At 36.8% G+C, this 24,980-nt stretch overlaps 2 protein-coding genes across 2 annotated transcripts in view; one reads left to right on the plus strand and one right to left on the minus strand.

Moving 5' to 3' along the window:
- Positions 1 to 9,781, minus strand: part of LOC139936460 (uncharacterized) — a 53,169-nt gene extending 43,388 nt beyond the window's left edge. Inside the window, exons 1-9 of the mRNA XM_071931275.1 lie at positions 9,657 to 9,781; positions 8,480 to 8,633; positions 6,535 to 6,674; positions 4,489 to 4,758; positions 3,519 to 3,707; positions 2,267 to 2,515; positions 1,560 to 1,751; positions 1,097 to 1,297; positions 463 to 657 (exon numbers count right to left, since the gene is read on the minus strand). Coding sequence (XP_071787376.1) covers positions 463 to 657; positions 1,097 to 1,297; positions 1,560 to 1,751; positions 2,267 to 2,515; positions 3,519 to 3,707; positions 4,489 to 4,758; positions 6,535 to 6,674; positions 8,480 to 8,633; positions 9,657 to 9,723 — 1,657 coding nt within the window. The 5' untranslated portion in view covers positions 9,724 to 9,781. The remainder of the gene's footprint in view (positions 1 to 462; positions 658 to 1,096; positions 1,298 to 1,559; positions 1,752 to 2,266; positions 2,516 to 3,518; positions 3,708 to 4,488; positions 4,759 to 6,534; positions 6,675 to 8,479; positions 8,634 to 9,656) is intronic.
- A 2,579-nt stretch (positions 9,782 to 12,360) lies between these two features.
- LOC139936488 (ribosomal RNA processing protein 36 homolog) lies at positions 12,361 to 24,680 on the plus strand. The gene is made up of 10 exons (XM_071931321.1): positions 12,361 to 12,431; positions 15,815 to 15,929; positions 16,436 to 16,451; positions 17,296 to 17,356; positions 17,982 to 18,080; positions 20,668 to 20,734; positions 21,251 to 21,355; positions 22,211 to 22,285; positions 22,525 to 22,642; positions 23,579 to 24,680. The coding sequence occupies exons 2-10, from the start codon at positions 15,840 to 15,842 to the stop codon at positions 23,722 to 23,724; spliced, it is 777 nt and encodes a 258-aa protein (XP_071787422.1). The 5' UTR covers positions 12,361 to 12,431; positions 15,815 to 15,839; the 3' UTR covers positions 23,725 to 24,680.
- Positions 24,681 to 24,980: the final 300 nt, after the last annotated feature.

Genomic DNA, 24,980 nt, shown 5'->3' on the forward strand with positions numbered 1-24,980 from the left:
TCAATTCATCTAAAGATGTGTCCATTCAAGGAAGGCAAGAGTAGAAAAAACCCAAAATGGTGTTAACTTGTCCTTACATACATGAGTCATGTAAGAACCAAGACGATCGTGCGGCTAACACCATACCAAAGGCCTTAGACCTCATTTTTAAACTTCACTGCATGTAACAACCAAGATGACCCACTGGCTAACACCATACCCAAAGGCCTTAGACCTCAGTTTTAAACTTCACTGCATGTAACAACCAAGATGACCCACTGGCTGACACCATACCCAAAGGCCTTAGACCTCAGTTTTAATTTTCACTGCATGTAACAACCAAGATGACCCACTGGCTGACACCATACCCAAAGGCCTTAGACCTCAGTTTTAAACTTCACTGCATGTAATAACCAAGATGACCCACTGGCTGACACCGTACCCAAAGGCCTAAAGACCTAAGAATTAAACTTCACTGCTTACCTTCACAATAGGGGAAGTCTAAATCCCAATTGCCATTGAGTCCACATGTGACCTCTGTTGACCCTACCAGTACATAACCCTGCTGACAAGCATAGCGACAGGTAGAACCAGCAGGGACCTGATTGGTGGCTGGACACTCGTCTCGGTTGGTGATCAGACCGTAGTTGGAGATATAGGCACGAGGGCAAGTTTGCACTGGGTTGAAAAATAACAAATTTACTTCTTATTTTTTTAAATCACAGACTGTCAAGTCAAGCCCGGTTCATGCATCCGGTGAAATTGAATGTGATGCAAAATTTGACCCGACAGCTGTTTTTGCTGGAAATGTTTCAGAAGAGCTGAGCAAAGCTCCTAGATGTTTTATCAAAAGACTGAACAGGTTTTCTTCCCAATAAGTTTGTTTTTTCAGACTCTATTATCGGCTCTTACAAACTTCTACTTTACACTGACTTATAACTTTTGAAGGACTGTAATCATTTCCAACTTAGCTTTCTCAAAAAAACAAGTTTTGTATATTAAAAGGTACAAAGATATTCGCCTGATCGCATTATTTTTTGTAAAAAGTTTCCAGGTAGTTTCTTGTAGACAAACAATTATGTCAGTTAGTTTATCTGCATGAAATGTTTGTTCTTACCTTCACATCGAACATCATCACCGTCCCAGTATCCTTCAGACGCTCCAGACAATGCAATACACCAAAACAATCCACTTCCTGTGAGTTCATACCCATCGTCACATTCAATCTCACACAATGATCCATATTCAGTAGGGCACTGTGATGAGTTACCAACAAAACTACCACTCATTGGTGGGGTGAGTGCCGGGCAGTGAATGTCTGAAAAGGTAAATAGAATGCAAACATTTTTTAAACTGTTGGTTACGGATGAACGAAAACATTTTTGTTGTTGTTTGCTAACATTAACCCAAGAAAGGTACTTATGTTTTAGACATATAGCATCAAGGATGACATACATATAATAAAACTCAATAGAAAGGAGCATGATTCGTCCTAGAAAAAAAGTTCGTTACCCACTACACAACCACCACAAGTACACCACAAGTACAGTCAAAATAAACAAGCCATACTCGGTTTTTACCTTCACAAGTTGGTTGTGGTGCACTCCAATTACCATTAGTGGTTTCCCCTTGTCGTAAGCATTCATTAGTTTCAGTTCCAATCAACACAAAGCCTGATGAGCATTCAAACTGACAAACAGAGCCATAGTTGAACTGTGATGAGCACATCATCCGCTGGCCAGGAAGGAAGGATCGGGCTGGACACTGAATAACTAGCAAAGGAAAAATGTGTATTACTAACATCTAGCTGTACAAACAAAGAAATGACCACTGCACAATGCACAGCTTACTTATACCTGCGCCTATCCTGTATTCCATTTCAGGTATCAAAACATTCACAAAAAAATTGACACAAAATAATGGTTACAGATGCACAATTTGCGGAGGTGATTTCTGCATCTGCAAAGAATCAAACATAAGGCTTTTCAGGCCTAGTGTAGATCCCGTTTATCTTGGTCATATCTCCCTTATCAAACATCAGCAGAGAATATTGATGTTTATGTCACAAAAGAAATAACTGATTACTTTTCGTCCATTCTATGTTGGTTACATTAACTTTTACTGGGCAAAAACAAGATGACTCCATTGGTACAGAATATGATTTAAACTTGTCCATGCAATACCTTTACTCCGTAATTACTGAGTATGCAATTTGATAAGATAACAATAGAGGGCATGCTGGATCTCATGTTTGGGTTACATTGGCACTATCAACATACACACTAACCTTGCACAACAACACTGAATGAACTTATAGCGTTATTGCCACTCGAATCACTGACTTCATATTTGATGAGAAGTGAACCGCTGCTGAAGTCGGCTCCCGGAGGAAAACCCTCTTTCTGCTCTACGGTGAGTACCTCGTTTGAGTTGTCTGTCACAGTCGGAAGGTCCCAAGTGACTGTAGCAGTAGTTTGACCAGACCCTGCATAAGCCAAGATGGTACCTGGGCAGTTCATAACTGGAGGCTGCGTGTCTGTAAAGAGAAAAGTTACTTTTAATAAAGGTTATGGTCAGTTGTAGAACATACATTTACAGCGAACAAGGTACTGCCGAGAACAAAGGTGGCCAAGTTGCGTTTTTAGCAAGACATTCACACCCTCCTTTCATTCTTGAGCAGATTTATTTCGCCTAAAAACAAAGTAAAAAAGAAGTAATTTTTCCACTAAAATATTAGAATTTTACTTTGAGACCGAAAAATTAGATTTTGAGGTCTCGAAAACAAGCATCTGAAAGCACACAACTTCATGTGACAATGGGTGTTTTTTCTTTAATTATTATCTCGCAACTTCAACAACCAATTGAGTTCAAATTGTCACAGGTTTGTTATTTTGTGCATATGTTGAGATACACCAAGTGAGAAGACTGGTCTTTGACAATTACCAAAGGTGTCCAGTGTCTTTGAATTTAAAAACAAAATGAATGCAAATTTGCTAAAAGCCACTTTTGGTAAGGGGCTTCAAGAAGATAAAAGTTAAAACGACTCAGAGAAGCTGAAGGTAGGAATTGATATTCTTCTTAAAACAGAACTGATTATAGAATAAAAAGGGAAACATATGCACCAGGCAAGGAGTTCCATGCAGATGCAGTACCGGGTGTGTGGAAAAAACACTTTTGAAATGGCTCTTTGTTCAACATTTCAGCAGAGCTAGAGCGTTTGTTTGAGCAGAAAGTATGGTTTCATGCTCAAACATCCAGACAGGAGGAACCAGGTCGGACACACTGGTGGCAGAGTTGTCATAAAAATGTCTGCAGAAAAAAACACAGGATGGCTACAAACCTATGTCTGTAGTAGAAACCTATGTTGATAAAGAGGTCGGCACGTGTAAGTTTTCCAAAGATTATCCCACTTCTGCACTCAATCTATAAAGACAAATGACACGCAGAGGCTCCAGCCCAAACGTGACAGCAGTACTCCTTTGGGGGCAATATAAAGTTCTCTTGTACAGTATAACACTTAAAAAGTATGTTTTTCTCACCATTGCACACTGGATTTTCTGACCCACTCCACAGCTTACATGCTTTACATACTCTCTTGCTACTGGACAGTAGGCTGTAACCAGGTGGACAGATGTAGGAACAGACACTGTTATAATTGTAGCCGTCTGTGCAGTTTGTTAATGTTGAGTTGTCTGGCAGGTTCGGGTATGGGTCCGGGCACTGGATTGCTGTTAGGATCAACATGGGAAGAGGAGTTACATTGACTTTCTGTTAATGCCATAAATTAAAATGTCAGGAAATGTTGTTTTTTTCCTTTTTCAAAAAATTACTAAATATCGTCACCTGTGTACCTCAAAGTCAACTTTTTTCTCCACAGCAAAACAAAACATGTTTGGAGAGAATTTCAATGAAAGTTGCATTTTTTTTAAGTCTTTTTTTAAGTTTACTATTTCATTTTATTTGTAACTTGAAAGATGCACAATCAGTTCAAATTAAGAACTGCTACCATTTGCTGTATAAGCAATGTTCAGAAAGTTGCAACTACAGCACATATTATGTTTGTGTCCTTCTGGCAACCTAGCCTCTGGCTATATAATGAGTGACCCACTGATAGTTACCTTAATGAAGGGAAGTCATTGGTTCTGCAAAAGCAAAATCACATTTGATTTTTTCCCTTATAACACTCCTATACTGTGAGACCTCCATTAGCCTCTCCCAGTATAAACCATGACGGTGTTGAGTAATGATAACAGTATGAAACAGGTTCAGCTATCAAATCAATTATCGCAATACTTTAAACATCTGAGCATGTGTTAACGGGTAATTTCTCTTGCAGAAAGAGCTAACAGCAGGAGATATCACAAAGAGATGGCTAGATCTGCATGCAACAGGCTTTACCAACCCCTCAAAGCAATGTCATTATTTCTTTGACCTCAGTGAGGGAGAGGGCGCTGTTTCAGCGGGGGGGGGGGGGGGGGGGGGCGTCATCCGAAAGTAGTCTTTACTTACGTGTGCATGATGGTTTGGTCCCTGACCACATCCCAACATCATCACTATGGTGATATAAATGGCCTTGATGATGACTATGACCGTCATGATATTGATGGCCATGGAAGAAGGACAGAAAATCTACATTGCTTTGACAGGTGCGTTTATCATTTCCTCCAGTAAGGTAGTATCCATCGATGCAGCTAATAGTACACGTTGATCCATACGAGTTTCCACATGAACAGGAAACTTGCCCCCTGGAGATTGATGGATGGGTCGGACATTTGTTTTCTTAAAAGAAAATATATAAAAAAATATAAGGTTTAAGAGTAAAACAGCATCTAGCAAGAATCTACAAAGTAGCGAATACCATCTGAATGACATTGGCACAAAATATTAGAGCTGTATTATTTAATCTAAAAATTCTAACCTTTATCTGTATCTGAAGTACTACTAGTACTACTTATATTGACTGCTCCCAGCAAATAATCTATTCCTCAAATGCTCCCAATACAAATTATTCCCGATGGAATTTAGGGACGTTTACTGAACATCTCTTTTCATCAACAATGCGGCCATCAATCCTCCAATGGCCCAGATAAACTTCTCATCTCTTTCTCACCTTTATTTCCATGTTAAAAAATATAGGCCTAATGTTAGTTTAATGTTTTTGTTACATTTAATTCAATTCAATGTAATTTTTTCTCATTTTGAATTGGACATATTTTTTAAATAAGATACTATTTTCATTCATAATAAATACATTTTTTATTGTAATATAACATGATGAATAAAATAAAATGGTATTTTACCTATTTATACTCAAATGAGATATTGCTAGGTTTAGGTAGGACTTCAGTTGATCATGTTGATCAAATTTTATTTGTTAGGGTTTTTTTCTTCTCAAAGAACAAAAAACATTAGTATATTTGAGGTATGGTGGACACAAAGTCTTTGGTTTGGGTGTATACAGACCAATTAACCCAAACCTATTTCCCCTGTGTCCAGCAACATATCTCAAAATGGCTTACCCTTGTTGCTGAAAATATCCTGGTGTCATGTGTTTTCAGTAGGATAACAGGAAAATTGTTCACAATCAAAAACTAATTTTTTTTTTCAAATCATCTATCCAATTTTTTAACAATAACACTTTCACTTCATGGTGTGTTGAAATTTTTAAAGTTTTGGTTTTACGTTGTGAGAGACAGTCCGCCATTAACAGTGCGTATGCATGCACGACTTTGGAGCAACGTCATATGTTTTCACACCTTTCATTGGTTGGTATTTTATTGAATATTCAGAAGCTAGTATGGCGTGCAAAATAAATCAAAAATATTATTCAATTACTACTTAACAAATTTAATTACATTTTTGTCCTAAGGCATTATGGCTACTATATTATAATCCAGAGATATCATAAGGCATGAAATTAAAACACCCCCTCCCCCTTGATGCACTCACACTTCATAACAATCCGTTTTTCCCCATTTCAGAACAGTAATGTTTGGTTTCAGGAGATAAGAAACCAATCTATGATATTTTCTCTTCAATGTAGACTTAATATTTATTACGCTTATCGGAATTTATTACAGTATATGCAGTAAATAAAATTAAAAAATTGTTGTCATTTTCACTTAAAACATTTTAATATTTTCCCCACATTTGCACACCATATAATACCAAATAGTAACCACCTCACGTGGTCCATCTAGTGACTAAAGCAGAATGAAACTCAATCTAGCATATAGTAATTATGTTTTGAACTTTCGAGGTTGGATGATGTTTCTTTGACTCATTTGAAAGTTGGCATAATAATGCACTAGTGATAGTACAAAAAATCAATCATTTTATAAATGTTTGAGCATAACCAACGACAGGAAACTTTATTCTCAGCATGATTAAGCCTGATGAAAATACAGACCGTGAGTAAACTGCATATAACTTCCGTCACCGGTGCAGCTTGCACAATTTCGCGGTAAACGGGAATCAAAGTTGGGGACCGAAAACATATGAGGGTCGATAACGTATGATCATGACAAAAACAAAACTACGTTCGAAATTACTTACCTTTTACATTGATCATGAACGAGCACAAATCGTCGTTTCTGTTCCCAAGGCGATCGGCAGCACTATATTTGATTAAGTATGGAGACTCATGGGCACTGAACTTACAACCAGAACGAGGATGATGGTCCTCCCTTCTTACACTGAACGACGAAAGCGAGAGGAAAGTAATAAATGTGAGCGCAGCAGACGATACTTTTCAAAAGCAAAGTCAAAATCATGCGCCCTCATGTGTCAGTTCTATGTCAACTATCTCTACGTCACATTACTGCGAGACTCGTTATCGGTAAAAAACGTGTGGGTTAAAATTGTCCATTGGTATTTTTTGAAAGACTGTCATTGATTACTTACAACAGCAATTAACAAATTGTGGGCACATTGTTTACTTGTTATCAATGTCGGATAGCAGCACAGACCGATGAGCGCAGAAATATTTTAGATCTAGGTGCCTTTGTGATCTAACCCAGACGGGTTATGGTGAGGTAATACGGGACAATTTTTCACTATGATCAGGGGCCAATTTCATAGAGCTGCTTATGCAAAAAATTTGCTTTAGCACGAAAATAGCTCGCTTATTTTTCACATGTTACTGGCAAAAATTTCATGCCAAATACATTGCTTGTGACTGGTATTTAGCTGTTGTTTACTTAGCATAACAATTGAGTGGAGTCTTGGCTGGTAATCTGATTTTACTAAGCAAGGATTTTTTGCTTAAGCGAAATTTTGTGCTTAAGCAGCTCTATAAAATTGGGCCCAGGTCGTCAAGAACTATGAATGGTTTGGGGTAATTTGGGACACTTTTATATAGTATAAATACAATTGTAATAGTTGTTATTTCAAAAATATGTTGGTTTAAACAATGGTTTCGCTTACTCGTCAGTCAATAATGATTGACGGTTCATGGTCATACATGTCCCATCTTGCCCCTTTGACCCTATTGTTTAACACATAATAGTATATGCCTCTTTGATTATTCTTTAACCCATCATTGATACAATGCGGGCGTCCCATCTTGCCCCAAATGATGAGGGGAAGGGACACCAACAAAGTAAACGTTTAAGTATCTAAAAACTGTCAAAAACCATATTTCACGGGAAATGTGCACAGCATAAACAACCTTTATCAGTAAAGCCCACGTTGACAAAATTAAGATATGTTTTATTTTAAAGAAAACAAAAACTTGACAATGTTTCATTCATTTTTCAAAAACTATACAGCACCTCAGGAAATTTTAAGTGCTTTCCTGCCATCAATATCTCACAAACCGTGTAAATTTAATGTAAATATTATGGACATTGTGCTTTGTGTCCTACAAAAAGTACCCGCAAACATCATACGGACTCCTTAGGGCACACAGACCCTGCTTTTTTAACCACGTGTTGTGAGTGTTCAATGGTAAACCTTGGTTCGAACTCGAAGATGCTTTGATTTCGTGGTTTCAAGGCTTTCATAAACCAAATGTTTTTTAGGCACTTCAGTTGTCTATAAACGATCCTTTATGACGCCTTCATGGTTTCTCAGGTAAACCATGATATCGAAGGAAATTTGATTGTTCATGCACCATACAACAAAATGGGAGCTGTTTCATGGTTAGAACGTCAAAAAAACAATTCGCCAAACGGAGCCCACAACCCTGCCTGCGGCGCATTCTATTTTCTCACCGTCGCGACGCAAAAAAATAATAATAAGTTTCGTGTTGGTACATGACGATACAGGAGTGGTGACGTAACAGGGGTTTCGCAAATCTTTTTGAAAAACACCTGAAAGCATTCTATTCAAATTTGATGGATTTTTGTTACATCGAAATCTAATTAATGTATGAACTCAATTTCCTCTTATAGGTCTTACAATTGAAATAATACTAATAGGCCTGTTGAGTAAAACAAATTAAATGAACATCAAGATCAGTAATTGTTGCCGTTTTCTTCCAAAGATGTCTTTAACTTACTCAGCAGTTTTACAGTCTTCATTGGCGACGGAAGCCGTTGGATCAGTCCAATAGACAGTAGTGGTATCTGAGCAAGCGTCATCAGCGTGGACGTGGATATCATGAGGGCAGGGATGACCCAGCTTCGGAGGAGGGTCGCCATTACGACAAGGGCCTAAATAAAACAATAATGATTGTATAATAGGCCTAACATTACATGTTGTAGTATCATGCTTTACTCGTTGTAATGATGAGTACACATTAGTTCTCAAGTGTAAAAAAGAACCCACTGACACAATGTTTATGATGAATATCTATGATAGACTGTGTTTGTGTTTGTGCACAATTGTAATAATCAATATAAACCACAAGGGAAACTGACTTGGTAAATTTTGAAATGATTTTGGGGGTTGAACAAAGAATTGACTAGAGTGGGATTCGAACCAACGACCTCCGGCACGTTAATCCGGAGGTCGTTGGTTCGAATCCCACTCTAGTCAATTCTTTGTTCAACCCCCAAAATCAATTTTAATAATTAACACAATATTATTTGTAAAAGTTATTGTCAATAAGAGGCATTTCGGATAAGAATACCATGCCACGGTAAAAGAGGTGTACTTTGTAAGATGAAAGCATTTAAGGAACACAATCCACCTTTTCATTAAAATTAATGTTTTTGGCATGGGTTAAAATCTCGGTAAGTTTTGGGTGAACGTTAATTTTTGTGGGTGAACGTATTGCATATTACTTAAAAGAAAACCAAGTACCCCAGGTCATTTCATGAGAACATTTGTTTTCTTTACTTTGTTTAGTCGTAGTTTCATTGTGAAGAAAAAAATGATGTTCCCAAAGACATAGGCCTAAGTTCCGACAACAGTGAACTGAATAGGCTGTAGGGACCTAAATTATTAAAGCAAAAAGAAAACTTTAAAATAGTTAGAAAATAAATTTTATGTTTAAATGATATAGCCCAGTTCTCATTTGATTACACGAAACTGTACGCAACTGTGTAGGCCCGTTCACTTACGCAACGTTTATGTGGTAAGTTGCGCCATAAACGTTGCGCAAGTGGACTTACGCAGCAGTTGCGTACAGTTTCGTGAAATCTCCTGCTGGAATCTTTGCAAAAAAATAGCGCATTGTTTATTAATGAAAAAGAAAATACAATAATGTCTGGAGAAATTAAAGAATTACTTACGGCACGATGAAACACATGGAATGTTCACAATAACTATTATTAATAAAATAGTTACAACTGGCTTCATTTTCAGTCGAAAGTGTATAATAGTCGATTTGGTATAGTATCCGGCAAAAGATACTCCCAAAAACTAAAAATGTATAATGGATATTAAGTCGAGTGACATGGCTTATATAGTGACAGTCTTCAATGTGCAACTATGTCAAAATCTATACTTGTAAATGAATAATGATCTAGAACTCAACGTGTTTACTGTATATTTGTTAGATGCCCGCCAATAACGATGAAGTCATGGTTGTCCGCATGGTATGGTGGTCCTAGAGAGACACCGAACAATAAATATTGATGTCAAAATGGCACTGCTTTCACGACAATTAAGCGTGATGTGCCTCCACAGTCGTAAATATTGACGCCAATAATATAAATACAAAATCCACGACTCACTTGTGATAAAATCGTGTTGGTATAACGTTGGGCAAAAGACGCAAACCCAAGAGGCCGCTGAGACTTAGTGATTTGTTTTTCTTTAGCAACCTAATGGTACAATCCTGGCCATTTGGGCCCTTGAATTTTGATTTTTGATGAATTTGATGATTACGGCCAAGCAATAATTTCGTTATAATGTGATCGAACAGTAACAGAAAGTCAAGAAGACTATTATTTATTAAAAGTGAACCAAACCAGTGTAACTATAGAAAGCTATAAAACGGGAAAAGAATCCCGAACAAAATACATTTAAATGAAAACAAAAATTGGCGGGAGAGCGGGGGAAGGTGGAAGTATGTTTATTATATTGATTTTTGTTATAATAACAATAATCGTTTCCAATATTCACGACTTGAGGCCCAAATAGAGAATTTTGGTTTCATGAATATTTTCGTCAATATGTTCGGTGTTCTTTCAGTGCCACCATATTTTGTAAAGTCTTGGTGATCTTCCGAGCTTTCCAAATGGCTCATTTTGGTCTCGGTCTCAGTTTTGATCTCGGTTTCGTCTCATCTCGGAATCGCAGGTATCGAAAACAACATTCAACATAGTGCTGCAAACAATGCTATACAAGACATACAAATGTAGTCATGTGGTTGACTGTTGGAGGACAAAAGTCGGCTAGATGGAAAAAAAATTGAAGAGCCATCCATGTTTTGAGGATTTTTTATCTTCTTTAGAGTTTCTGAAACTGCTTGTTGTTTGCGTACATGATGAGGAAGGAGCGCTTAAAAGAAGGTATAATGAGTTTCGTCTATTGTTATCAGTGGTATGTTGAGCACTAGAGAGAATATTGTTTGTTTTTTAGGTCTATTTTGTTCAACAAGAGTAATGTAACATTGACTTCAGTGTCAGGCGGGCAACAGGGAACTGTGATCACGTGCTTGGGCGGAGTATTTGTTCTCTCTTGGAAAAACCGTCCTTGAATTTATCCAGAATAAAGGAAGGCCAACCCTCGTATCCAGGTTTTGCTATTCTCTTTTACAGAAAATCATTTCAAACGTAGGCCTTGGATCGGACGAGTTGGTATATAAAAAGCGTTTGTAACCGTTTGTTATAAAATGCATATGGCTGGAAAGATGTTTTAAAAGTATAAAACAATGATCCACACAAATTTGCCTCGAAATTGCGTGGTTTTCCTTTTACTTTTCGAACTAACACGGTCTGCCGATTATTAATAAAAAATTGGACTCCCATAAATGGCCGACCGTGTTTGTCGACGAGGTAAAAGGAAAACCGTGCAATTTCGAGGCATGTTTGTGTGGATCATTGTATTCTAGTTTACGACATCTTTCTAACAAACGGTCACAAACGCTTTTCAAATACCAACTCGACCGATCCAAGGCAACGTGTTCCTATAACCGAAACAAACCTCGCGGTCTGTCAAACCATGGAGATTCTACCTCCATCAACCACCTAAAAAACGGGCCTAATGGTCATTCGCAGTGCGCCATCTGTCAGAGTGCGGTCCTTGCACATAGCAAGTGAACTGTTGACGGTATTTATAAAGCCAAGGCGGAACAAGTTTATAGTTTTCAAGTTTAGTTTTAAAGCTATAGAGAGGGTGTCTATATAAAAACGGTCTGCTGATATTCAGAAGTGGTGTTATAAAAGGGTATGCTCAGGCCTGTCTCAACGTGGCTCCCTATATTTGATTCCTATAGTGTCGAGCTGTACATTGGACCAACACACATAAGGAATACTCAAAATGATTAAACTAAACTCTTCAACTGTTTGAATAACAAAAAGGCGTTTTGGGGGTGTTTTTTTGTGGGGGGGGGGGGTTAAGTTGGTCGTGACGGTTATCTTTCAACCCCATCCCAGTGACTGCTTGTTTACTTCTGCATTTTACAATAGGTGTTTTTTGTTTGCTTAAACTCATAATTGTCAAACTGCAAATTTTACAAACTAAAATGTAACATTTTTAGACAAGCGAATTCGGCGCACATACTTCTGACCATATATGCAGGGAACTTTCTACCAATCAGAGGGACGGTGTTGTGGCGCACTCAACAAACGCCATATATAAGGCCTAAGCCATTTTGACTGATGGACACCAGTATGACACTACTTTAGGCTTGGATAATTTTGTCTGTAGACACTCAAACCAAAACTGCAACGGTGCAATAATAGATCCTCCATACACTCCTCTATAAACACCGTGCCACATCGTGAACCGAAAAACACTAGAGAAGGCGCCCTCTGTTGACTTTTGTTGCAAAATACAGCAAAATGGCTGCGCCCACATGTCTCTCTGCTAAGTGAGGACGACGGAGGTGTTTAAAAACAGTAAGTAGGCCTATTTTTATATTATGAGTAGAGAGTTTGAATAAACAAATGAACATGCTTTACACATACGACGTGTTTTCAGCCTCAGTCATAATAACTGTTTAGAACAAAAAGTCGAATTCAACTGCTACATTTTAATCCACTTCGAATTGATTCCTTGCATTTGCAATTGCATGTTTTTGCATGGTTGTTTGTTTGTTTGTTTGTTTGTTTGTTTGTTTGTTTGTTTGTTTGAATGATCTTTCCATCAAGGGAACTCGGCAAACTCCCACAAGGGATACAAACACCAAGCTGGCAACAGCCAATCTCTTCACAAACATTGGTTTATTGTCTATGATTCATTAAAAATAAACTAGACGACAATATTTATTCTAACTAGTCATTGGGGATTGTGAAATCAGCGGTTAGCTGGATGGGTAGCCTTCGCTTATTGCTTATTAATAATTTATATAAATATCATGTTATATTAATTTATTATTATTATCAATATCAGTCCGCGCAAAGTGCAGATAAGGCAACGTTGCCTTATTGTGCAACGTTGAGTAGCAGAATTCGGAAACGTTGACGAATTGCACTACTTTAATTAAAGTTGCACTATTCGGCAACTCTTGCATTCAAACACAAAAAGGGAATCGAAAAAGGCTTTGTTGGAATAGTTAAAATCATATAATAGTATTGTACAGTTCCTTACCCAACTTTCTATCTGTGCAAATCAAAAAGTTATCTGTGCATTTTCGCGCAAATGGCTTTTGAAAATCATCACTCCACACTTGCCGTTCAGGAAAACTGCGACGCCATTTTACTGTGTCAGATTGTATCCTCGTCCAGCGGTGTTAATTTATGCAATTTTAAAAACCACTCTTACTTTAAAGCAGGGAACCTAAGTAAATATAGTGACAACTTTGGCAAGAGTAGGCCTGTCTATGTCCAAGGGACCGTGGTTTGAAACTTGAGATCGGCCCGATGCCGGAATTTTTCATTTACGCCAGACAAGTTCGTTGTGGTGGACCCAAAATATTTTGGAGGTTGAGAGAGGGGGAGATGTGCAGTCGGGTCTCTAACTTAGCCATCCCGGCCCGTCCCATTGACATAATTGATTTAAAACAGTAGATTGCAACCAAATGTAAACAAGTAAAAAGGAAGGTACAGTAATTATTTCGGAAATAAATAATTATTAATAAGTAATTATTTTAATTGTGCAATCTTTGTTATGTATGGCTACAAATTAAACATCAGTGATATAAAATAATTAATTTTGGTTTATGCAATCTTTATTAATTAGGGCAGAACTAAACTTGGTATATCCACTTGTCATTAAAAACTATTGGGCACGCCAATCAGCAGGAAGTTATGTACTAATTAGATGTCCTATTCAACATTCTGAACACACATGGTGGCAACATTTTATTAACTTGGTAAAAGTGTAACATTGTTGTAGTTGCTGACTTCCATTTGATTTGAAAATCACATTTTTTGTTAATTTTTAAAGATTTATAAAATGTTTATTTAAGAAGTGTTTTTCACTTTAATGTTTACTGAAATTGTGCAATCTTGATTAATCATTACCATAAATGAAACTTTTGTGTTTTTGTATGCGACAAATTTTTAATTATTTTTATTTACATTTTGCTAAGTGACCATGCAGTTTGCAATTTGCCATTTTTTATTTTAAATTATTCAATCACTGTCAGTAAATTTTTCTAGAAATAATTTTACTTTAAACACAAGTTATAGTTTATATTTATTATTTATTGCTCTTTCAATGTTAAAAATAATACCTAGAAAATGTACACTTTTGAAATATGAGACTTAGAAAAAAGTAAAACATTTGAGAGTTGATAATAATAATAATAATAATATAGGTATTTATAGCGCCTGAACTAAACAAGAACCAAGCAAAGAAACAAGAAAAACAAAACTTAAACAACAAAATATTAATGTCGAGGCTGACTGAAACAGTAGGTTTTGAGGTTTTTCTTGAAAATGGCAGTAGAAGATGATTCCCTGACGAGTTTAGGTAACTTGTTCCATTCCTTCAGCCCATCCAGAGAAAAAGACTTGGAGCCGGCAGATCGAGAAAGCCTGTGCTCACAGAGAAGGAATTAAATCGTCATTATAAATATAAATACAAAAAAGAACTAATCAACGTTCAGAAATAATTTTATTAAAGAAATGTATTACAATTAAAAACTCAATGTAAATAGAGAATATAATTATGAAGCTTAAAAAAATGAATAAATAAACCTTTGATCATGACGCTATTGTCACGTGTAGTATTAGCTCCGCCCCCATACCCCACCCCTCCTCCATGCTCCACCCCACCCCATCCCCAACCAGCCCAACTGTCCTAAAACAACAGTAAAGATGTTTTATTTTACCCTCAGACCACATAAGCTGATTAGCATTGACAGTATTTCACCTTGTTTTGAACGTAGCTTACATTTTTCTACTTTTACACCGGAAGTTGCATTATTGCGCTACTGGTTGCACAATAAAGCAACGTTGCCTTATCTGCACTTTGCGCGGACTGATATAGTTAAGGTAATAACGACTGTCTTAAAAATTATCATTTGTTTGGAGGTAGTGCTCTATGCTGGTTGAATCAGGACAGCGCTGTCTTAAAAATTTTGACGAAGTACAATTTCATTCCTGGTGTTTTCTTACTCCTAGAACTATGATAGCGGAATACAACCTCATCGTTCTAGGAGTATTTTGTTCCTTATACTATGCCATGGAGAGGCCAGTGGGTGGTTTTTCAAGCTATTTCTTTGGTAGTTGCGACCTCCCGTCGGATAAGAGTAGGGTTATGTTATTGCAATTATTTTGTTGGGTATTTTTGGCATTTTTTGTGTGACAGTCGTGGAAAATGGTGGTTTATTCGAGGGATTATTACAAAAAGTATCTAGGGCGCTAGGTAAGACCGATAATGACAAATTTCTAAAAAGGGAGTACAGCGCCCTAGTATCAACTTCGTAACCTTACTTTACTGCTAGCAATACAATCCCGGCCAAAATGCTTTGGCCCTGTAAAACCAAGCTAATAATAATAATAATAATAGCCAGTTTTTTTTATAGCGCTTTTCAAACCTGAGGGCGTCCCAAAGCGCTTCACATTATTACCCCTGGTCACTGGGCCTTAATTCATTCCTTAAACCATCTCAGCTCCCTGGTGGGGAGTATGCAGCCTTGTGCAACATTAATATGCGCTACTCGGCTAAATCAATCACAAGAACCACCTCTGCCCTCACAGATACCCATTTACCCCTGACATCGTCCAACCAGGGGGATCCTCAATTCACACACAAAATATTATTAGTTTGGTCGTAATTACTGAAGTAGTTGAATAGAGCATATTTCCAAAGATTTTTTGTGACCATTTTTCAGACTTATACTAGAAACCTTCTTCGAAATGGACCCAATGGAAGGGTCATCGTCATCGGGATCGAGTGAAGACGAGGACTTTCAACAAGAAGAATTGGAGAAAGAAGACAGCGCCCTCGTAAGTTAGAAGATTGAATCAAAACAAAAGGGGTTTAGAAGGTTCCGGAATTTAACGAAATTTTAATTTACAATCTGAACTTCTTCTGAACCCCTTTGTAGTTCTACATGTAGAGGCAATCCTCCTAAGAAAATAAATAATATATTTCCATCTGATATTTTTTTAGATAAAAGCAATCGAATACCCTACAAGCCATCACTGCTTATTTTGATTGCCGCTTCATTGTTGTTACTTTACAAATGTGACCCTTGAATTCAATGACACTTTCCTACAATTTCAGGGGATATTTTTGTGAATCATTATATTCTAGTTCATATCATATTTTACTCTTCACATTCTTGCATTATTTTGTATTATTGTCATTTTTTATGTCACTGGTGTCTTTACATTTCCAATTTACTGTGGAGCTTTCACTAGTAAAGATTATAATTAAAATATGTTCTTCTTGTATTAAACCCACCGATGATCCTTCAACTGTTTCACAACCATTCTCTTGCTGTGACTAGGATCTCATAAGAAAAGGTAAGATCATTTTGAATACAAAAGAACCAACAGTCGGAAGAAGTAGACAAATCAGATGAACAGTGTTTTTTTTTTTACCAGATAGGTCTCGAATCCCCAGCCGAAAGAGAAGGGGTTCGCCCCGGTGTTCCTGGTCCGATCGGCAGCAAATTGCGCCACAGCACCTTGTAAAACATTACATGGTGCTATAAGAATTAGGTCTCATAATTCAAAAACAGTCCCACATCTTGCAGGAAATACTGTGTTACAGCGCCAGGAGCGTCACTGAGTGACGGACATGTGCGCTATATAAGAAGCCACAATTATTATTATTATTATTATGATTCCTAGCATCTAAAAATTGTAACCTTTTTTTTTCCTTTTTTTTTTTTTTAAGTCAAGCACTTTTTTTAATTGCATACATACTATGCACTCACAACAAACCACGAACATACAAACCAAAATTGTAACATTTGAAACATGTTTTTCATTGAAGAATTATTTTCATATGAAATCTTGTACTCTTACACTGATTTGTTTTGTAAAGTGTTGATTTGCCATCAGTGGTATATATTTAGGGTTCGTAGTGCCTCAGGGCCTTTGACCCCCCCCCCCCTCCCAACAACTACTTCGCAACTGTTCACCATCATATAGGCCTACATTTATTACTTGGGTTTACGCTGAACTTAAAAGCCATAAAGCTGCCTAAACCCTACCCTCACATCTGCTAAGCATACACAAAATGCCACTTAGCAGGAAACAGTTACCAGTTTTAACACATTGTATTATATGCTGTTTTCTGAATGGTTCACTGCACATTTTCGCAAAACATATATATTTTTATTTAATTCATCAAAACCAACAGAACTATCTGAGGTGCCCTTTGAAGATCTTCATAAATTACAAGAAAGAGTCGGGTCCAAAGTGTAAGTTTGTTTGTTTCTTATTTACATAATTAATTCTTAAACATTTAGACCTTTCAAAGAGTTCTTATTGATATACCTCATGATCTATTCTTTCCAATACCAATCCATTCTTTAGAGAATTATTTCCAACCGAGATACTGATCCCCCAAATCACTGTTGCATATTTTTATTGTTTTGAACAATCGTAATAACATGCACAAAATCCCAGACAAAACATAAATCCATTTTGGGTTTTAAAAATACCTTTGTATAGGTTGTTTGCTCTGTTTGAACTGAAAACTAGAGAATGGGAGTTAATTAATGGTCTTTATTAAGTCGTTAATATGCTAAGACATAAGTTTTTGAAACTGCTTCTAGCTAATGGGCAAGCTTGATGGTCTAGAGGGAATATGTCTGATGTAGTAAGGCAAAGGTCGTCAGTTCAAATCCCACCGGAGTAATATACCTGTGGATTTGTTTTCACAGGACTTGGGGAAAGTACTGAGAATACATGTACAGTTCTTGACAAACACATTGGTGTATAGGTAAAAGACAAATAATAATTTGCTCTTCCATCAAAACAATGAAATACTTTTCCTTTTACCTTAATAGTTAATTTGTTATGTTCCTTCTTGTGATTCTTCAGGTATGACAAAGCTCTGTTTGGCAGTAAAGAAAAAGCTTCTAGTTCAACTACACAGCAATACTCAAGGCGAAAGAAATTCAAACGAGCTAATAAGAACAGGTAAAGTACTCATTACCCAGTAGTGTGTTTAAAAATGTGTTATAATTGATTGAGTGTTTAACTTTTTAATATTTTCCAGGAATATTTAGCTGTTCCGATCCAGTCGGAACAGCTATTGTTTTCGTCGAGATTTTTATTATTTTTATTATTATTATTATTATTATTATTCTTTGTTTCCGCCTAAAACCCCATAGCGTTTGTACGGCGTTTTTGTTTAGGCCACTACTCCTAAAGTATTAGGATAAAATAGTTAAATCATATATCAAATTGAAGCTTAGAACCTAAGCTTTACTCTCACAAAAAAGTGTAACAATTCTTCATTAATTAACCACGTGGTCTTCATTTGAATTTTTAATTTGTAAACTTGATGCAGTCACTTTCATGTTATTGTGAAATATTCTCTTTGGTAATACAACACAGTATGTACCTCTATGAGTTGTTGACTTCTCGAGAGGAGTCTATACTATTTTGTTTCCTACCCGCGTTCTGGACACATTACTCTGTACACGCACAACGTACGGAGGTTTGGGATTTTCGTTAGAACGTGCGTTAAATTTGTCCTTGTTTTTCTAACCGCGTTCTGGACCAATTACTCTGTGCATGGGTTTTCGTTAAAACGAACGTGCGTAATCAGATAGGGGTTTTTAACGACATCGACGTCGTCGTCAAAAAACCCTAAAGGCATCTAATACTACATTTCAACCATACTTAATAGTTATATTAATACTTAACAGTTCATATTTAGTGACAATTGTCGCAAAATCATGAAACGAGAATTATTCGCCGAATCATAATCCCCTCTGTTGATGCACACATGTAAAAACCCACCATTTTTGCATCGTGCCCTTCTAGCCTAGTGGTCATCAGTCGCGACTACACATCAAAGAGTTGCGAGTTCGAATCTCCGTCCGATATCAATTTTTTTTTTTATCCCCCAAAACTAAAAATATATTTTTTTTTGTAATATTTAAGTTTGATTCTTATCTCAATATCGATAGTGTTGCCTTTTCTTTTTCTCAATTGTAAGCCCAACATAACCTGTGTGCATGCATGACATGATATGATGTTTAAAAACACAGTAAGCGAAAAATGGTGATCATAAGCGCAGAGTTTGGTGGTTAAGAGATATGTGAAAACAACTTGTACTAGATCAAACATCAAACCACCGACCAATTTTTTTTTTTTAATTTGAATTAATTAACCACGTGATCCATATTTGCATATTTAATTGGGAACTCTTTGTAGCACCATATCTCAAGAATTACACGGCCATTTAACAGACTGCTTGTAGATATAGACTCCTGGGGGATTGGGGATTAATTTTGAAAAACCGTGACCTCAAGTTGACCTCTATTTCCGGGTCAACCCGAAGTGGGACCATATCTCAAGAAGTAAACGGCCGATTTTCAAACTTGTTTCAGTAAGAGACTCCTTGGGCATTCGAGATTCGCTTTAGGTTACCATGACCCCATGTCGACCTCTACTTCCGGGTCAAACGGAAGTGGGACCATATCTCAAGAACCATGCAACCGATCATCAGTTTCTTGTCAATTAAAGACCCTTGAACATTGAAAATTAAAAACGGAACAGCTGTGTGTTTGTTCACAAACACTAGATGTCTAGTTTTCTTTACATTCACTACTAAGTTGTCTGCTTGTGTGAATTTTAATGTCCTTTATTTGAAAGTTCTTTTTTTTTAATGTTTTTTTTTGCTTAAATGTTAAACCCAATTTTACTCTTTCTGTAATTGTTCATGTTTTGTGGCCTTCTTGGGGATTCCTTCTGTTTATGTGTCTGGTTTTAAAATGTTTACTTAAGTTTAACTTAGGTACTGATGTTTTGCTAGGAAAAATTGCTATTAATTTTGCTATTAATTTTTTTTTTTTTAAGGCTTAAAGGCAGTGGACACTATTGGTAATTACTCAAAATAATTATTAGCATAAAACCTTATATGATAACGAGTAATGGGGAGAGGTTGATAGTATAAAACATTGTGAGAAACGGCTCCCTCTGAAGTGACGTAGTTTTTTGAGAAAGAAGTAATTTTCCTGAATTTGATTTGAGACCTCAGATTTAGAATTTGAGGTCTCGAAGTCAAGCATCTGAAAGAACACAACTTCGTGTGACCATGGTGCGACAAGGGTGTTTTTTCTTTCATTAATATCTCGCAACTTTGATGACCGATTGAGCTCAAATTTTCACAGGTTTGTTATTTTATGCATATGTTGAGAAACACCAACTGTAAAGACTGGTCTTTGACAATATTACCAATAGTGTCCAGTGTCTTTAAAGTTAGTTGCTTATTTTTTGTTTATTTATGTATTTATTTATTTTTTTGGGTGGGGGTGGTGGTGATTAATGGAACGGTCTAATTTTCACCCTTTTTACTTGGGCAGAGAATATTCATTTAAAACTTCAATCAATTATCGCATAAACATGGACAGAATGTCAAAACAATGTATTTTTCAGCTAGATTTAGCTCCGAAATACAACCACAAAGATCTTCCGTTGGTGTCATTCCTCTGACCAGGAACGACTGTTTGTTTACGAATCTTTGCTTCTTTTTTTCTCTCCCTGTTTTTTGCAGACCTCAAGAGGTTACCTCCAAAGTCCCAGTTTCCCGGTTCAGAAATGTCATCGCAGTCAAGGAGTCGGTATGTAGAGGCTAGCCTTTAAAGGGTTTAGGTGCTTTTTGTATGCCACAAAAGAAATTCCACAGATTCTCTTTAAACTTACCTGGTTTGAAGGTAATGATGGTAGAAATTTCCCTTAAAATAACGCTTTCTGAAGTGCTGTAGTTTTCTGAGAAATTAGTAAAACAATGTCACAAAAATAATTTTTGTCTCAGGAAATTGATCTACAAAAGGTGTCAAAACCCTGTAAGCAACCCCAACTGTATTTTATTCATATATTGTTTCAGACTTTTATCTGATTCCAGACCTTTTTATATCTGCCCAGTGAATACTACTCAGTTTTTTGTTCAAGGAATAGCTCCTTTGTCATTTATCTGTCACTGAGAATACTGTTTCCAGTTGCTCCTAAAAGTCAATCATTTTTAGGGGTTACCAAGGTTGTACTTTTTTCTTCTTAATATAGGCCTAATTACTAAAATCATGACTGAAATCTTACTTTGGGTGACATTTCTTGTTTTGTGTTTGCTGTCCTGGCAGGTACGAAGGGATCCTCGTTTTGATGACTTGTCTGGACAATACAACGAGGCAGCCTTCAATTCAAACTATTCATTCATGGAAGGTGTCCGCAGGAGAGAATTAACGGTAATAATAATAATAGTAATAATAATAATAGTCAGTTCTTATAAAGCGCATACCACAAGAGAAAGAAATGTGTTAAAAAAGGGCAGAAAAGAATTAAATTAATTGTGATAATAGTGATTGAACAATGTGTGTTTCAACCCAGGTTTTAAATTGATAAGTAGTTTCAGCCTGTTTGACATTGTTTGATAAACTGAACCATTCAAGAACCATTTGAAGTATTTGTGATACCTGAGGCTATCTATTGACCCAGTTCACCTGACATTATCATCAAAATAATCTTGATTGCACCATTTTGGGAGTCCATGTCTCCATGTGCTATACAGTGTAGTGTTTTTTTTTTCAATGACAGTGTTTTTGTCTATAAGGGTTGACTCCCTCAATGGCAAGCGTAGCAAGCAGTATAGGCGCTTGTGCTGTTGGTGTAGTGTAGGGAAGTCAAAAGTAGTTATTTTTTAAGACAGATTACATTGATGTTGTTTCTCTCTGCTTTACATGACAATCGAAAGTCATAAGTTAGGGGTTGATACAGTCTATTATAATGTATAATTTAATGTCTAAAATAATGTCCTAAAAGAGTTTTTTAACCAACTCCCCTCCCCACTCCCCTCCCCCCAAAAACAAATAAATAAATAAAAACAAATAAGTAAACAATAATAAACAAACAAAAAACATATGTCTCAACATGTGTTTACAAGTGTTACTAATTCAGATTATTTGTGCCTGTCAAAATAAATTCAATTAAATCCAATCAATTAAATAGTGGTCCTTAAAAATTTAGTACAAATCTCGTACAGGATTGGTACTGGAATATATTTTGGTACTTATCTGAAATGTTATTGTGTTGTTGTTTTGCAGGAAGTGAAAAATGAGTTGAAAGAAGCTGCAACTGAGGAGAAGAAGGAGGAGTTATTGAGACTCATGCAGAGAATGGTCAGTATATCTTATTGGTCGAATAAGTGTAGTATTTCATTGTCTGTGTAGCTATGTAGCTAGACCATCTGGCGTAACACCACGATGCTTGTGGAGTACTCCAGATTTTGACCTGTGGCAACTGAGTTTCTTGGAGATGTACCTTGGAATTTTTGTTTGGTACATAATCGTAAATATGCTATATAAGAACTAGTTAGTATTCAGAACTCATCGTTTCATATTAATACTTTGATTTACAGAAGCAGCAAGAAATTGAACGAAAACAGAAACAAACAGAGAAAGAGGCATCCACAGAGCATAAGAAAAAAGAGAAGGAACTGGTGAAGCAGGGCAAGAAACCATTCTTCCTTAAGAAATGTGAGTAGGACCTTAAGACAAGAGACAAGTAAGACCAATAATAGGGCTCGGTATGCATTTGGCTCCCAAAAGTAAATCACTGTATGACATGAAGTGCACGTTTACTAATCCAACGATGTAGACCATACTCAAATATTAACATAGAATGCTTGAAATTTGGGCTACAATGAAAAAGAAAGTTCCAAATTCTTTTGGTTGCTGAGATGAGACTAGTCATGTATTGAGTTCAGTCAAATTGGCCTTGCCCGAATTGGTCGCAGCAATACGACTATGACTGGATTGTTGCGTCATCATGTGCCACCAAACTTTGAAACAATTTCCACATCATCCGTGATTCCCCAATTGTGAACATGTTCAAAACTACAATCTCGGCCACAATGCTTGAGCCACCCATTCATAACATTACATTAACCATTCCCTGTCCACTTCCCCTGACAATAAATATTCTCTCCCCATCCCCTCGCTCAATGTTGATTGTAACGCAGAAGATCGTGCAACAATGAGAACCAACATTAAAAGGGGTGGGGGGGCCCAATGAGATATGGCCGGGATTGTAGATTGAAAACTTACCTATTTAATTCATGAATGCTCTTTCTTTGTTGTTTGTTCATATTGTATTTCTTTTTGTAAAGTGCTTAAAAACACTCTGTATGAAGCACTATATTAATGTTGTATAGTATTAAATTAAGTAGGGTAGATGGCCTTAGATTTCAATCCAAATCGGGCCTTCTTCATATTTATAATGTGTATTTTTATTATATTATTTGATGAAGTATGACTAGTAATAGTTTTAGCTGTAGCCATAGCCTAATTGATATAACATCTTGCTTCCACCAATCAAACAAAATTACAAAGCTTGTGACACCTTTTTACAACTTTCTGATGTTTGCCGAGCTCTGAACAATCTTCTCTCTCTCTCCTGCTATCTTTCAACAGCTGAACAGAAGAAGGTTGAGCTGGCGAACCAATACATGAAGCTGAAACAGAGTGGAAAGCTGGACAAACATCTCGCCAGAAAACGAAAGAAGAATGCGACCAAAGACAGGAAACATCTTCCAAATCTTCACTCACAGCAAACATGACATAGTGGAGTTTAAGCAGCAATATATATAGGAGAAAAGTAGTCGCTACTGAAAGAACATTTTGCTAAGTTTGTACATCACATACCATGACCATGACCCTCCTAAATCCATTCTCTTTGCCGAAATCAAGGATTTGGAAGGACTGAGGGGTGTAAGCTCAAGTAACAATTGCCCATCACTGGGTCAGGCATTCATTCCAGTCTTATCAAACTCCAAAAAAGTCAGTGTGGAGTGACATGGGAGAGGAAAATATAACGAGGATTGAGGTCTCCTGTAGGCAAAAAGGCCCAAGGATTTTTTTAAGAAGACCCCTCATGTTTCACAGATATCCTTTGGAAAAGTTTATGCACTGCGTAGTTAATGTAAGAAATTTGTCGAGAGTGCTTGACCACTCGGCCACAACTTTTAAAGTGAATGAAGTATAGCTCTGCGATCATCTTGGTCAGGAATTTTACCTCCAAGTTTGAGGTTGGTGAACTAGACTCATGCATTGTCAGTTCCACAAAGGGTTCACTCCTTGTAAACCAATCCACTGATGAGAATAACCTATAAGCGATATGGATTAGTCAATATCATGCGGCCATCGTGTGTTTTCTTCCATTCAAACCAATGTAACCAAACTGAGGCTGGAGGGTAAAAATAGTCAGGTGCCCTTTCACCATAAATGGGAATCATAGGAAACAAGACAAAGATGGTTGCCAGCAGGATAGATGTCTTTAAGTGACTGGATTGAATGACAGACTGTAATTTTAGGGGGCATCTTTTTAGTGGCCAGATTAATTGTAGTGTTTGAAATATTAAACAAACATGTTTTTGCATGGTCTGTCATGGTCAACAAAGCTAACGGTGCCAAACTCTGTCATCCTAAAGGTTCTTTTTAAAGGCATTTCTAATTTTATGTTTACATGTAATAATGCTGTACAAATAACACCTTTACCTATGTACCTGAAACTCAATATTTCGATTGTGATTTTTAATTTGTACAACATAACCTTGAAGTATAGTCAAGGCCGACACTTGTCTAAGCGGCCTATCTCTCTCTAACACTATGCTCGAGAGAAACAGATTGGCAGAACTTGTCAAGTCATCATGGTGGTGAATGAACACATGAATGCATGATTAACATGGTCAGTTGCACTAAATTTTCATAAAGTTGCCAGGTAATTGGATGCTTAAAGGCAGTGGACACTATTGGTGATTACTCAAAATAATTATTAGCACAAAACCTAACTCTGTATAGAGTAATGGGGAGAGGT

Source organism: Asterias amurensis, chromosome 1 (genome assembly GCF_032118995.1).
Source record: "Asterias amurensis chromosome 1, ASM3211899v1".
NCBI classification, from domain to species: Eukaryota; Metazoa; Echinodermata; class Asteroidea; order Forcipulatida; family Asteriidae; genus Asterias; species Asterias amurensis.

Coding starts and splice junctions, on each gene's coding strand:
- LOC139936488 (XM_071931321.1), top strand. CDS start 15,840: ATGGACCCAATGGAAGGGTCATCGTCATCGGGATCGAGTGAAGACGAG. Junction 20,735..21,250: donor TCATCGCAGTCAAGGAGTCG/GTATGTAGAGGC, acceptor CTGTCCTGGCAG/GTACGAAGGGATCCTCGTTT. Junction 22,643..23,578: donor ACCATTCTTCCTTAAGAAAT/GTGAGTAGGACC, acceptor ATCTTTCAACAG/CTGAACAGAAGAAGGTTGAG.